This window comes from Phragmites australis, chromosome 18 (assembly GCF_958298935.1).
Source record: "Phragmites australis chromosome 18, lpPhrAust1.1, whole genome shotgun sequence".
Lineage (NCBI taxonomy): Eukaryota > Viridiplantae > Streptophyta > Magnoliopsida > Poales > Poaceae > Phragmites > Phragmites australis.
In genome coordinates, this window is record NC_084938.1 from 17,215,026 (window position 1) to 17,230,269 (window position 15,244).

At 45.0% G+C, this 15,244-nt stretch overlaps 1 protein-coding gene across 4 annotated transcripts; it reads left to right on the top strand.

Annotated features, from left to right (window-relative positions):
• The first annotated feature begins 12,144 nt into the window (after positions 1-12,144).
• On the top strand, positions 12,145-14,896 carry LOC133899311 (probable trehalose-phosphate phosphatase 6). Of its 4 annotated transcripts, none has more exons than XM_062340298.1 (9): positions 12,145-12,521; positions 12,637-12,777; positions 12,876-12,947; positions 13,077-13,178; positions 13,303-13,356; positions 13,528-13,629; positions 13,772-13,849; positions 13,997-14,230; positions 14,413-14,896. In XM_062340298.1, exons 1-9 carry the CDS (start codon positions 12,267-12,269, stop codon positions 14,476-14,478), a joined length of 1,104 nt encoding a protein of 367 aa, XP_062196282.1. In that variant the 5' UTR covers positions 12,145-12,266; the 3' UTR covers positions 14,479-14,896. The 4 variants fall into 4 exon arrangements, with proteins under 4 accessions (XP_062196282.1, XP_062196283.1, XP_062196280.1 ...); XM_062340299.1 differs by having other exon boundaries at positions 13,772-13,800; XM_062340296.1 differs by having other exon boundaries at positions 13,997-14,896.
• Positions 14,897-15,244: the final 348 nt, after the last annotated feature.

The following is a 15,244-nucleotide window of genomic DNA, read 5'->3' on the forward strand; positions in this document are numbered from 1 at the left end:
TTAATCATCAGGTGAACTTGTTCTTAAGGCTGCCCACAAATACTTATAAGAATAGATTACTATTTAACTATTATGATGATTTTATTGTCGGTGGAACTAGGGAGGAACCACACAAATCCAAGTATATAAGTGGAGGCGAGTTCAATTCGGATTCGGCCCTCTTGACAGCTGTAACTGATAAATGTCATAACTATTGATTACGAAGGATTCTCAGGGCCCATGAGTACTTGATGGAAAGATAATTTCGTCTACTTTCAGATGGATCTGGCCTCATCTCGAAATTCCTCCTAAGCTGTCCAGAATCGCCAAAGAGAGTCACGTCTGTTTTTTAGTCCAAATCAAACTTGGGCCTTATGTTAGAGTTTAGTTCGGCTTCCTGTTGTTTTGGCCGAAACCTCTCCTCTTCTATCTCATAAATAGACAGTCGCACCCTCTTCTAGGGTTTGGGTTTTGATAGAATAGATCTAGCTTTTGTTACTTTATCTTGTAAACGTGCGTGTCGGCTATACCGTCCGATTACTTGTTTTCAGAACCCCACCACTTCTGTTTTTAGATTGTGCTTTTCATCTATATTCGCAATTAAGTTACTTGTTCATCTTGTTCTTGCTCGTTCTTTGATTGCTGACACAAACAAATACCCTCATGGTTAGGTTAATCGTGCTCTAAAAGACCATGAACAACTTCTGGAGTTGGTGTATCGATCGCTAAGGTGCAACGTTCGTGGACTGTTGTAGCTGGATCACCAACTTCTACTCCACCTAAATTGATCAAAAGATTGGGACCAACAAACCTATCAATACTTTTAAATATTCAATCTCTATATGATATGATAGTTTGTGGTAGTACATGTAGCTTGAAAACAATATTCATATAGACTTTTGCAATAGCCAATGCAGTGAAAGGATGTTTGATGGCAATGAAATGAGCATATTTTGAAAATTTGTCAACCACTACTAATATTGTGTCACAGTAATTAGAAGATGGTAACCCTTCTATAAAATCCAAGGAAACTATGGCACATGCTTGATCTGGAATGGCCAGAGGCCCTAGAAGTCATGGATAGGACACATGCTCAGACTTGTCATGTTGACAAATGGGACACTGGTGGACATAGTCTTTGATGTGTGCATTAATGTTAGTCCAAGAAAATAGCCTTTTAATTCTATTATATGTGGCAAAAAAATCTTGAGTGCCCTCTAAGAGCATTAGAATGCAGTGAGTCCATGATATGTTGCTGAATTTCCTGATCTGATCCTACCCATATTCTACCTTTGAATCTCAATACACTATTATGCAAACTGAAGATAGCATGTGTATTACCGGGTAAGGATAGGAACGTTACCATTTGCTTGGAGAAGTCATCTTTATCATAACTTTGGACAATTGTATCAATCCAATAAGGTTTACAAATTGATAGTGCAGCCACTTAAGATTCAACAGAAGATACTTTTCTTAGAAAGGGCATCAGAAAACTTTGTTGAATTGACCTTGTTTGTATTGAATTTGAAAGTTGAGTCCCATCAATTTGGTGAGAGCTCTTAGTTGGAGAGGAGTGTGCATTCTTTGTTCAGATAAATGAATAAGACTCTTATGGTTAGTCTTGAATAGAAACTCTGCATGTTGAAGATAAGACCTCCAGTGATCTATTGCTAATATAATGACCAAACATTCTTTTTCATAGGCTGATAAACCTTGATTCCTGATGATGAGTGCTTTACTAAATAAGCAATAGGATGGTCATTTTGCATCAACACTGCACCTATCCCCTTGTCACTTGCATCTGTCTCCACCACAAAAGGTTTTGAAAAATCTAGCAGAACCAGTACTAGTGTAGATGTCAATCTTTTCTTCAATTTAGCAAATGCTTCAGTTGCCAATGGAGTCCAAATATAAGGTGAATTTTTGTTCAACAAATATATGAGAGGTTTACTAATGAGCCCATAATCCTTCACAAATTTTCTACAATAGCCAACTAATCCTAGAAAACTTCTTATTTCCTTGACAGAAGTAGGAATAGGCCATTTCTACATGGCTGATATTTTGTCACCACGGGACACACCTGCTGCAGATATGATATGTCCTAAATAGGATACACTATTATGATTGAAAGTGCACTTTGATAGTTCAATTTTGAGACCATGCTGTTGAAGCAATTGAAACACTTGTTGCACATGCTGACCATGATATGCCAGAGAGGGGCTGTCAACTAAGATATCATCAATGAACACCAAGACACAAGTTTTTAAGAAGGGACCTAATATCTCATTCATGGCACATTGGAAAGTGGTAGGGGCATTACACAATCCAAAAGGCATCACTCTGAGTTCAAAATGACCACTACGTGTTTGAAAAGCAGTCTTAAGCCCATCTTCTTCTTTGAGTCTAAATTGGTGATAACCAGCCCTTAGATCTAACTTTGTGAACCATGAAGCTCCGGCTAACTCATCAAGTAATTCATCAATGATTGGTAGAGGATATTTATTTTTAATTGTGATAGCATTCAGATGTCTATAGTCCATACAAAAAGCCATCCACCATCTTTCTCTTAACCAGTAATACAGGAGAGGAAAAAGGACTCACGCTTGGTCTAATGAGGCCTGACTGCAAAATCTCTTTAATCTGATGCTCAATTTTAGTTTTCTAGGCACGGTTATACCTATATGGCCTGATGCATATGGGCTTTGCTCCTGGTACAAGAGGAATGTGGTGATCCCATGATCTGTGTGGAGGCAGGTCCTTTGGCTCTTCAAACAGTTCTGAGTGTTGTAATAATAATTGCTTAATTTCTTGAGCCTTGCTGTCGAGAACACAAAAATGGATCACATGTTGAATAGCACTCATGTTCAGTAATTTGTGCAACTCAGACTAGAATAGAGGATGGCAATGATGGAGCTGACGTATGACACCTTAAACAGAGATCATTTGGCGTTTGTAAACAAAGGATACTCTCTTTTAATTAAACTCATGGACAACGGGGCTATGAGATTCTAACCAATCCATGTTCAACATAATGTTATAACACCCCAATTTGATGATTCTCATGTCTGTATGGAAAGTGTGGACTTGGACCCACCAATCACAGTCAGTAAATTGTTGAGAACACTGCAATAATTCAACATCTGCTACCCTAACTTAAATAGGTAATACGTCAGTTCTAGTCCTTTTGAGCTGTGCAGCAACTGAAGTGTTGATGAAGCTATGGGAGCTTCCATAATCCAGCAAGATTAGTACCTCTTGATCATCTATGAGACCACACAACCTGATCTACCTTGGAAATACACATGAGAGTGTCCTCTTTAGATTCATTGACACAAAACTCAGAAGAGGGACGGTCAGTATCTTGAAGCATCTCTAATAATTCTTCTACCACATTTAATTGAACCGTAAGGGCACATCGATGCCCATTGGTCCATCTTTCTCCACGCTTAAAACACATGTCCCTCGCCCTGCGACAAGCTCTAAGAGTAGATAACTTGTCATCTTGGATACGGCGGTCAGGTGCACAAGAGCCTTCCAAACCACGACGATCAGTTGCCAATCCATCAGACCCTAATCGCCTTGCTAATGGTACCAAATTTTGTAAGAATGTACTCATGTGAGCTCCTTTGGTGCTAAAACCACTCTCCGAATGATCTCTATCTAGCTAGGAATTGAACTCCTTTGTGCAGATCAGCTAGAGAGTATGTTGTATCAAGATCTTTGGGTATGTGCAATATGTCCACATTATGTATATCCTCTCACAATCCATCCACAAAACGTGTAGTAAAGAACACAGGGTCATAAGAAGCATTATGAGCTAGGACTTGATGCATCAGTGGTTCAAACCTAGACATATATTCAGTTAATGTTCCTTGTTGCTTCAGATCAAACAGATGGCGAATCAACTCTTGGTATTGGTCGTGGCCAAATCGGTCCACCAGTCTGGTACATAGGCCTGTCTAAGATGCAAATTCACATTGTGTTTGAAGCCATAAGATCGCCTGACTAGTGAAATGATAGGTGGCCAACCGAACCCAAAGATTAGGTGGGGTGGCATAAACTCCAAAATAATCCTCACACTTGTGATTCCAAAATTGCGGTGCCTCGCCATCAAAAGAAGGAAAATCCAATTTAAAAGCATCTGACGACTAGCTACTTGATGATAGATTGGAGAAATTTGCAGACAACAGTGCTCTGAAGGATGATGGAGAGTGGAATGGTGCATGCATACCTGTGACTGGGGTTGGTAGAAAGGTCGTAGCAGACCCATGGGCCATGCCCTGGTGATGATCCACAATACGGTGGCCATCAGGCCTAGGATGTGGTAGATGTGGCGGCATCCCTAGTACGGAACTCAACGCCAAACCTCCTCTAGACGTCGCCACTTCTACAGTCATCGTGCCGAATGATGGAAGCGCCATATCAGATTGCTTGTGGATTTTCTAGACTTGTTGTTGAATATCGCTCACCATTTGTTGCAGATCTTCAACCTTCTCTTCAAGGGGCTTCCAAGATTTTAGTGCGCGTTGCAGGTTGTCCAGTGCTTGCCGATGTTCAATCCAATCCGCCTCCACCTTCTTGCAATCTTCAGTGTATTGATGGGTGAACTCGGCCAGATGATTCCCGTGCGCCATGAGTTGTTGTTGGTATCATGATGTGTATCAAGGCTTCGTGTATTGATTTTCGTCGCTCTCCTTGGAAGTCACCAGATCTAGACCCGGTGAGGCAAAATGATGAATAGGTGGTGGACGGGGAGGTGGCGGGAATTGGTATGAAGGTCTGGCTATTCTAAATGTTATAGATCTAAACGAGATTGAGGTAGACAGGAGTCGGAGGAAGAAGATGACAGAAGGAAGAAGAGATGTATATCGACAGAACCAAGTTCCAATTTCTGGTTCTAGGGGACATTAGTTTTTTCTTTCCAATGAGGAAGTGACAATTGCTCATTTGTCACTTTGTCCCATATGCATAGATTTTGGGCGATCCGCATATCATCCTCAACAGCAATTGCTACTTCCTTGGAGTGGCAACTGAGCAATTACCTTGGTTTTACTCATTTGATACCATTATTAAGAAACCACTGCTACCACGTATAGTCTAGCGATCCTTCGAGAAAATAATTGTAAAAGGAGACATGATATAGGGGAAAACCACTAATTTGTTATTCATTTGTGTTTACAATGTGTTTACAATGATGAATGTTGCTTCGTATATATAGTGACAAAAAACCCTAAAGGATCGAATCAATCTCCAAGAGATAGTTATCTATTTTAAGAAGGCCAAATCTTTAGATATCGAGACGTACTCAAATTCTGTTGTAAAGCTCTAGGTTTTCTAACACCCCTCCTTGGATACTTCTCGCGAAATGTATATATCTCATCAAAACTCCCTAAAAATCTAGTAGGAAAAATTGGAAGAAAGACTACATAGCTTACGACATGGTCACACGAATTACCTCATTAAAAACCTTAATATGATAAACTTTAGGAAAATTCATCTAAGGGAAAAATGGTACAATTCACCCAAAATGCTTTAAATAATTTTTATGATTAACTTTGGGCACTTAATCTTGACTAAGATTTAATTTTTCATATCGGTATTATGTGAAAATTCTTCCCCTGAAATATGCAACTCTCTAAGCCTCATCATCCCAATGTCACGAACACATCTTTCAAAAGTAGATGTAGGGAGAGATTTAGTGAATAAATCTGCAAAATCTTTACATGACTTGGTGTGTATTACCTTTATTTCATTCATTCTATGCAAATCATGAGCATAAAAGAATTTCGGGTTAATATGCTTCATTAAGTTGCTTTTCACATATCCCGATTGCACTTGTACAACACATACAACATTATCTTCATGGATAATGGTGGGGGTGTTAGTGGTGTTCAAACTACATGTCTGCTAGATATGATTGATCACTCTTCTAATCCATATGCATTCCCGTGAGGCTTCATATAAAGCTATTATTTTCGAGTGGTTCTTCGAAGTAGATACAAGATATTTCTTTGACGATTTCCAGGAAATTACAGTTCCACCACATATGAAAATATAGCTAGTCTGTGATTTCGCTGTATACAGGTCTGACAGATACCCAACATCTGTGTATCCAACCAGACTTAGGTTCTAATTTTTTCTATAGAACAAACCCAGATCTTTGGTACCTTGCAAATAACGCAGAATATCCTTCACGCCCTTCCAATGCCTTTTAGTGAGCTATGCACTGTATTAAGAATTCCAGTCCCAATACTTCCTCCCCCTCTTCTCTAGGTCTATAAGGATCTTATCTGCTTGCAATGACCTTCCGACCATAGGGGTTTTAGTGCGAAATGATTTTTTTTCAAAACTAAACCGCTTTAACACCACCTTTTGAGTGTAGTTTGATTGGTGTACAAAGATTCAATCTACCATGTGCTCTAGCTGCAGGCCCAAGCAAAACTTGGTTTTACCCAAATCTTTATTTCAAATTCATATTTCAAGTACATGCTTACTTCTTCTATTTCTTCTTCTATACCGATGATATTCAGATCATCTTAATATGCAAAAAATTTATTCTAGGATCTGACTGTTTCAACCCATATAGTGACTTCCTCTATTATACGCTATAAAGACATGTATTTTCTTCTATCTTGATTCGGCATTGGTATTCATTCAGGTACCTTCATATAAATGTCTGAATCAAGGCTCTCATGCGGTCACAACATCCATCAATTCTATTTTCAACTGAGATTAAATATCTAAAGGTAATGCCACACATCACCGGGGTATATATTTCTTCATAATCAACACCTGGTCGTTGAGTGAAATCTTGTGCCACTAGTCTTGCTTTGTACCTCACAATTTCATTCCTTTTATTCCACTTACAAACAAAAACCCACTTGTATTCTACTGGTTTGATGTGGGGGAGATGTGCGGCATACTGGCCCAAAAACCTCTCTTTTATTCAGGGATAACAATTTAGCTGTTATTGCCTTCTCTCGATCTTCCCAATCTAACCTCATTCTACATTCAGTGAGTGACGCAGGCTCAGTGTCATGATCTATGACTATGACAACTTTATTTGCGAAGTATGTGTCGACTATTGTAGTTGCTCTGTTCGAGGATTCCTCTGCATTCACATAGTTCATTACTATTTCATCATGGGTTGCACTTTCAGGTGCTTCTTCATCTTGCTCTTATAATTTCTTTTAGGTCCAGGTGCTTTTTCATTATTTCTTACTGTTGGAGCAAGACCCTTTAGTTTACCAGCGTCAATTCTATTTCGCTGGTTTCTTCCTGCGTGTGAAGATTCAAATCTACTGTGCCTACTTCCTGAGGTCTCATACCATCGTCAGGTCTCAACTGGCTCCTCTTCTTTTTTCCTTTGGGGCATTTCTGTGATCGACTGTGGTAAGCTCTCATTTCCCATTTTTGCTAGACGTTTCCAGCTATTTGGGAGTTGAGGAACATGATTTCTTGTCCTTTATTTATTTTTCAGAGCTTCTAGGACAAGATGGGGGGTACCTTCTTTTGGTACTTCCACCCTCTCCATTGCATTGTGTGCAGGCACATACGACTTAGTCATGCTTTTCAAATCACAAAAATGATTAGACGGATCGTTTGCTAATTTCTTCAAAATGATAATTTTCGTTACTTCATCGTATGCTTCACTAGTGCGAGGATTATGTGCTGCAGTTCCTTTAGCCTACCAAATAATTTCTCGACATTCTTCATCCAAGGGTATGTTTCCTCCCCATAATGACGAAAAATTATTTTCATCAAATATGCAGTCAGCAAAGCGGGACGTATGCAAGGTCCCATAACGGTTCACTTTGGCGGTGATATTGGCACATAAACCATACATCCAGGTTTGCGTAAATGGGAAATTTTCAAAATTGCCTCTTGTACTAGTTGCATAGTTGAATGGATGTTACAGAAGGATGGTCTATAATAAATGAGAGCTGATGTATGTAAGACCGTATGTCCCCAACAAATAGCAGGCAAATTATAGGGCTGCAACAAAGGTCTAGCAATGAATTATATTCTTTTATCAGCGCTTTAGCTAGTCCATTATGAGCGTGGATATGCGGTACAAAATGTTCAACTTTAATTCTCATACCAGTGCAATAATCATCGAATGCTTTAGAAGTAAATTCTCCAGCGTCATCCATTCTAATGGACTTCACTCGATGGTCAAGAAAAATATTCCTGGTCTGTATGATCTGCGAGGTCAACTTTGTAAAGGGGTGGTTGCGGGTAGATAATAGACATACATGTGACCACTTCGAGGAAGCCTCTATTAATACCATAAAGTACCAAAATAGGCCAGAAAGTGGCTAAATAGGACCACAAATATCCCCCTAAATTCAGTCCAGGAATGCAAGGATTTCTTCTTGTACCTTCAAGGTAGGCGATCTTCTTATTGATTTCTCGATAGCACATACAGGGCATACAAAATCTTCCTGATTTGGAAAATTCTTCATATTTATACCATGACATTGTTTCTCATCATTCAAAGATCAGGGTGACCTAATTCCATAGGGAGAATAATTCTGCACTACGACTGAACACTTCAGGTGCTTTAATGTGAGTGTAGTACAAGCCGCTGCTCATAGAGGGAAGTTTTTTTAGTATTCTAACTTCACTATCATTCTTAGTGATGTGTAGGTACTCTCTACCATCTTTTTCACCAGTTTCTACATGGAAACTGTTAGCACAATTGTCTTTAAACTTAAGAGATTTCTTGTACATTCAGGGTACAACAATGCTTCTTCGATGTGCAAAGTAGTTCCCATAGGTAGTATGACTGTGGCTCTTTCAGAATCTATTATGCATTTATCACTATAAGTGACAATCATCTCTTTCCCTGAGCTATTTCTAATAAACTAAAAATACATCTTTTCCCTTAAGATGGTGTTTGTTGCTCCACTGTCCACAATACACACTTCCTCCATACGGACGCCACACATATTATATAAATAAAGCATTCAATCATTCACATGTGAGGTAGTAGTAACAAAACTAAATGCTTCATTAACTATCGAAAAATATTGTTTGCGGCTAGGATTGCTCTTCTAGAGCTTACATTTATTTATTCATTCCTTCTAAATTTAGCAACTAAGTAAATGACTAATTACTCTAATTCTAGATAGCTGTACTCTTTGACATGTTTGAAGTCATAGAAATGGAGTCGGACCCATTCTTACTCTACGAGAGGCTTGATGGTGTACTTAAGGAGCTCAAAATACTCCTGTAGTGTGTTCTATAGTGCCTTAGCGCTGGTCATTGCCATCTACTCATCCTTCAAAGTAGGAGGGAGATGGTGGTGGAGAAAATTAAGTGTCTGATCATTCTCATCCTCCGTGGAAATCATTGCACTACTTGTTCCTAGGCCAAGTGCAGCGCGTAGTCTTCTCGCTCTCAGTACAATCCGGACATCTGATGCCCATTTGAGATAGTTGCAGCCATCAGCACTCAGCTCAGCGAACTCCTTGTTTGTAATGTCAGCCAACTACATATTTAATAACGCAAGCATTAGTACTAGTAAAGTTGCATCATGTTGCTAAATTGGATTACTGCAAATTTTCCAATATTTTTTATGCTATTATACGAATATTACTGAATTTAAACGCATAATAGGAAATTTAAACAGTAACAATAACATATAATTTTTTTGGAACTTTTCCTTTCTTTATTTTTCCTTTTATTTCCCTGGTTTTTCACCCATTGCCAGCCTTCTTACATCTGGGCCGGCCTGGCCCATCCGGCACACACGCCCAGCTTATATGTGGTAGGTAGGGTTTGGAAACCCTAGTTGCCCCTAATTCAATCCAAACGACGGTCGGCGGTGCATGGTGTGGGATGGCATGGTGGTCGATGCGGGGTAGCATCGGCGATCGGTACAGGGAGACACCTGTGAGGGCCAATGCGAGGGCGGCGCTGGCGGTGGTTAGTACCTGTGCGGGGGTGACGCCGGCATAGCTCACACGGCTGTAGCAGCGCACGGTTCGGGAAGTGATAGGTGGTGGTCGGCTTCAAGCTACGGTGGCGATGCATTTCGGATGGCGCGTATGGAGGGTGGTGCACGATGCGGGGCTGCTTCGGGTAGTGGCACATGGTGGTGACCGGAGTGGGTGGCTAGGCATGGCGGCGAGGTGGTGGCCGTTTTAGGCGGCGCGATGGTCGGTAGTGCAGGGGTCACCGGATCCGAAGCATGGTGGTGCTGCAACACCATTTCGGGTGGCGTATACGTGTTGGCGGCGATTCAACGATGCGGCGACTTCAAGGCAGCGTGCGCGATGGCCCACCAGCGTCGCTTCAGGGGCTCATGCTCAGAGGCGACACGATTTCCTATGGTTCCAGCATGGATGAGCTTCCAGTGTGATCGGTAACACATCAAGCAGGCGGCCGGCGTGGCACTTCTTCTCTTTTTTTTTCTTTCTCGATGTGTGGCGGTGGCCTTCAAGCCACCGCATACCATGTTGGCTGTCAGATTCGGTTGACGGTGTGGGGCTGTGCGATGAGCCTAGGTGGGGAAAGGAACCACCGACTTTCATGTTTGTGAGGTGTCGTGCCCCTCTTCCCTTTTGTTTTCTTCTTTTGGATCTCTGTAGAGAAAGGCGGCCATCGGTTTCCTAGGTGGTGGTGAGTTGGAGGGGCGGCCTCCGGTTCCAGACCGGTGGCAAGGTGCGACTGCAGGCCCCACTATGACTGCTACGTGATGCTATAGATCTGTTGTGCTATTGTTCATTGATACATGATACTGTTTATGCGTATTGTTCATGCGATACATGCAATACGATTCACAGATCTACTTTAGTCAAAACAGTAGCATCGAGAAAACGTATCGGATGGTCTCGTACCTTTCGATCCTTGCGAATAGATTCATATTGCGTAGGGCATATAGGCTAGGCCATGACCTGCCCACTCGATGCTGTGCAGATCCGTTTCGCTAGCTTGGTCTCCGGTAAAGCTTCGTGCTGATAATGTGTTGAGAAACCACTGTTACCAGGTGTAATCCAGCGATCATTCGAAAAAACAATTGCAAAATAAGACATAATATAGAGAAAAAACTGCTTATCTATATTTATCTATATTTATAATAAGAGATGCTGCCCTGTATATATAGTATCAGAAACCCTTAATAGATAGAATCAATCTCCATAAGATAAAAACTTATTTTAAAAAGATCAAATCTTTAGAGATCAAAATGAATCCAAATTCTATCGTAAAACACTAGATTTACTAACAGCCATTACAGTTTAACAGCTTAGTACTTATACCGTTTGCCGGATCCCGCACAACACGACCGACAACTCACACGTTCTGTCCAAATGCCCACGCCCGATGGCCCAACACCAACACAGCACACAAACGGCCTAGGACCGCCGAGTACATAATAGACACCATGAGCCCGGGTTGTGTTGGGACAAGGCCGCACGCCAGAGAGGACAAAGGGACCGGAGGGGTGGCAGGCCGGCCAGCTGGGACGTGTCAGCGCATGCGGCCACGGCCGCGCCCGCGCATGCACGTCCGCACGCTGAGGCCGCCCACCGGGGTGGCGCAACGAGGGGATGGCCTTGCGGGTTGTCACGAGGGCGCGCTCGGTATGGTGCCATTGTCGTGGTGGTGGCGCCACCGCGCACACGCGTCCACGCGGTGTCGCTCGCGGCAGCTAGCTCTACCTCTCCCCGGCCCGGACGCCCCCCGCCGTCTCATCCCGGTTCGCGGTAGCACGCGCGGCGCGCCCATGGGTTCCTCAGGGCGTACATAGCACCGCGCGCGCCTTTTGGGCTTTCACCGTTGCCCAACCGCCCGAACTGAAGGCTCGCGCGCGATGGAGGAAGCAACGGACGCCGACGTGTAGGCGCACGTGATGAGTAACAGGACCATTTCAACTCGGCGCCGGGGCGGCGTCGCACCTGACGGGAAAAGGCAGACGTGTCGTTGCAGCACCGGCCGAATCTTTGGGTGGGTCGAACACTCGCACCATCGCACGCGTGGGCCGTGCTGCCACGCGGGCTCTCTCGTCGTGCGCGGCGGGCGGGCCCAAGCTGCAATGCCGGCCAGGCTACCTCGAGCTGGAGCCGACGGCGCCAGTCGAAGCGAGGTTGTTCGCTGTTGTACGATGGAGCCAGCTCGACCTCGCTTCCCGCCCCCAACTATAAATACAGCTCCACCCCTCGCGTCCTCAGCACAACATCGCCCTCGCTCCTCCTCTTCCCTCCGCTGTTCCATGCTCGAAGAACAGAGTCGTTGGCTCCAAGGCTTCGATCGGATCAGCTTGGTCAAGAGCTCTCAGACCGATGACGAAGCAGAACGTGGTGGTGCCGAAGGTGGCGGTGGCGATGCCGCCCAACTCGGCGCCGCTGTTCCCGTACCCGCCGCCGCGGGCCACGCCTGGGATCACCGTGCGGAAGAAGTACCTGCAGGCGCAGATGGAGCTCGGCGCCGGGCTCATCAACGGATCGGTGGAGTCCATGCGGGCGTCCTCGCCCACCCACTCCAAGGTGGCCGGCGCGCTAGCCGCCGGCGTCGACGAGGAGCACGCCGCGTGGATGGTCCGTGCATTCCCGATGCCTACCTACCAAACATGATCTCAGTTTACTCTGTTTCTTGGTGCGTGTGTGCTAAAATGCCTCCCTGTTTTCTGTGGACCCGATCGGGATCGAACAGGTGAAGCACCCGTCGGCGCTGAGCAAGTTCGAGCAGGTCGTGGCGGCCTCCAAGGGGAAGCAGATCGTGGTGTTCCTCGACTACGACGGCACGCTGTCCCCCATCGTCGACGACCCAGACGCCGCCTACATGTCCGACACGGTAATGATGCTTTTGCCTCTCCCCTGTTTCGCTAATCGCTACCGCCTACTCGATCGTGCATGCATCTCTGATCACCACGTCTTTGATTCTCCGGGCAGATGCGGCGGGCGGTCCGGAGCGTCGCCAAGCACTTCCCGACGGCGATCGTCAGCGGTCGGTGCCGCGACAAGGTACACACATTAGTGATTAGTATCTAGTCCCTCCCCAATGCCATCGATCACAGAGCACGCACGGCTCTAGCAGAGCGCGCGCCAATCACATCACAGTACTGAATCTGTTTCCCTGCTGCTTGCGCCCAGGTGTTTGAGTTGGTGAAGCTGGCGGAGCTGTACTACGCCGGCAGTCACGGCATGGATATCAAGGGCCCCGCGAAAGCCTCCAGGGACACCAAGGCCTCCAAGGTACCCATCGATTCGCGCCCTTCTTGCCACTGCCGCACTTGTCGCTCGACCCGATGGCCACCCGAAAGGGGGAGGAGGTACCGAGATACTTATCTTGCTTTGTCTTCCCTTGTGTGGCTCACAGGCGAAAGGAGTTCTCTTTCAACCGGCGAGCCGGTTCGTGCCCATGATAGAGCGGGTACTACTCACTCACTTATGCTGACGGTGGTGCCTTACATTTTCTGTTTCTCCTTTGATTTCATATTGCTTTGCAATGCTAGCTAGGCCAATTTGCATGCGTCAAGCTTAACGTCGATCTGAATTCTGATGGGAACCTGCTTTGTGGTGTTTCTCATTGGTGTGTTGTTAGGTGCACGAATCTTTGATACAAAAGACAAAGTGTATACCTGGAGCCAAGGTGGAGAACAACAAGTTTTGTGTATCTGTCCACTTCAGATGTGTCGATGAAAAGGTGTCATGATTGTTCCCTTTCATTTCGTTTTTTTTTCCTCTTGAATATTTCCATTTTGTTGAGTGTGTGAGACCCATCTGTCCAATCCATTTGCCATAGGTAAACTGAAAGGGATTTACCATTTACCCTTCGATCTTTGCAGAGCTGGAGCACATTGGCGGACACCGTGAGGTCAGTGCTCAAGGACTATCCGAAACTGAAGCTCACGCAAGGGAGAAAGGTGAGCTAGCTCTACTTGCAGACAATCTTAATTTGCTTGCTTGTTCATTACAACTCAGCCTTCAGATCAGACGTCGTTGCTTTGCTGCTATGGCATGATCACTAAGTCGTTTGCCTCTGGACCATTGGATTCTCGTGATGGATACAGGTGTTCGAGGTGCGGCCCACCATCAAGTGGGACAAGGGCAAGGCCCTCGAGTTCCTCCTCGAGTCGCTCGGGTTCGCCGACTGCAGCGACGTGCTGCCGGTGTACATCGGCGACGACCGAACCGACGAGGACGCCTTCAAGATGCTGCGCAAGCGCGGCCAGGGCGTTGGCATCGTCGTGTCAAAGTACCCCAAGGACACCAGCGCGTCCTACTCCCTGCAGGAGCCCGCCGAGGCAAGTGCACTGCCTATTATTATCTCCAGTCCACCTCACACGCCCCCGCCCGCTGTCTTTCCCGGGGACCACCGTGCGCCGTCGGTGTTGCCGAGTTAACTCCGCCGGCGTCCGCTTCTGCGGCCACTTGCCGCCCCGACGCTGACATCCGTGCTCTCTGTCGCTTTTACGTTCCTGTGCAGGTGATGGAGTTCCTGCTGCGGCTCGTCGAGTGGGAGCGCCTCTCCAAGGCCAGCCCCAAGTGGTGATCTACCGGACTGTGATTAGGAGGAGATTGCCAAAGGGATTAGCGGTATATTTGCTACGATTACGGGTGATTATTTAGAGGGAGCCTATCTTTATTAGGTGCTAGCTCCTGTACGTGTGAGTGTGGTGTCGTACGTTAACATTGCTGAGTTCACTGTGCACAGTCATGTGTGTCCACGGCGCCTCCCTCTTTTTACGGGGGCGCCCTGTGGTTTACTGTGGACCAAGGGAGCTTCGAAGAGCTTAAGCTTTTGCTCTCTTGGACCGGCCCTGCCTAGAGAATGGTTGCTGCGCAGCAAGGTGAAAGTGTACGTGCTGTTGTGTAATTATTGTGGTTGCCATGGCTGCTGAATTCTGATTGTGTAAAAGAGCAATATGATATATGAAAGCTGTCAATGCTAAATCTCTCCTTTTGGCCCAGGAATTTCTGTCCATAAAGTTTAGGTGCTCTCGAAAGGGACGTTACACGTCCCGGATAGTCCACAGAAACGACCTATTACTAAATGTAGGTGCTGACACCGATCGATCCCGGATGGATGCATACATGTCCCAGTTGTACCACCCAATTAGTGCGCAATGTATGTTATCTGCTCAAAAGGCTTCTTAAAGGCGCCTCCTTTCTTGTCAGCATTTGTTTTCTGAACGCCCTGAGACTGAGAGAGCATGATCTGTCCGTTTGGCTAAGATATGATTCCTGAAAAGGATGTTCTAGAAACTAGGTCATGGTAGGGCGTTAACCAAAGGAGACGGTGACAGGTGACGCGCAAG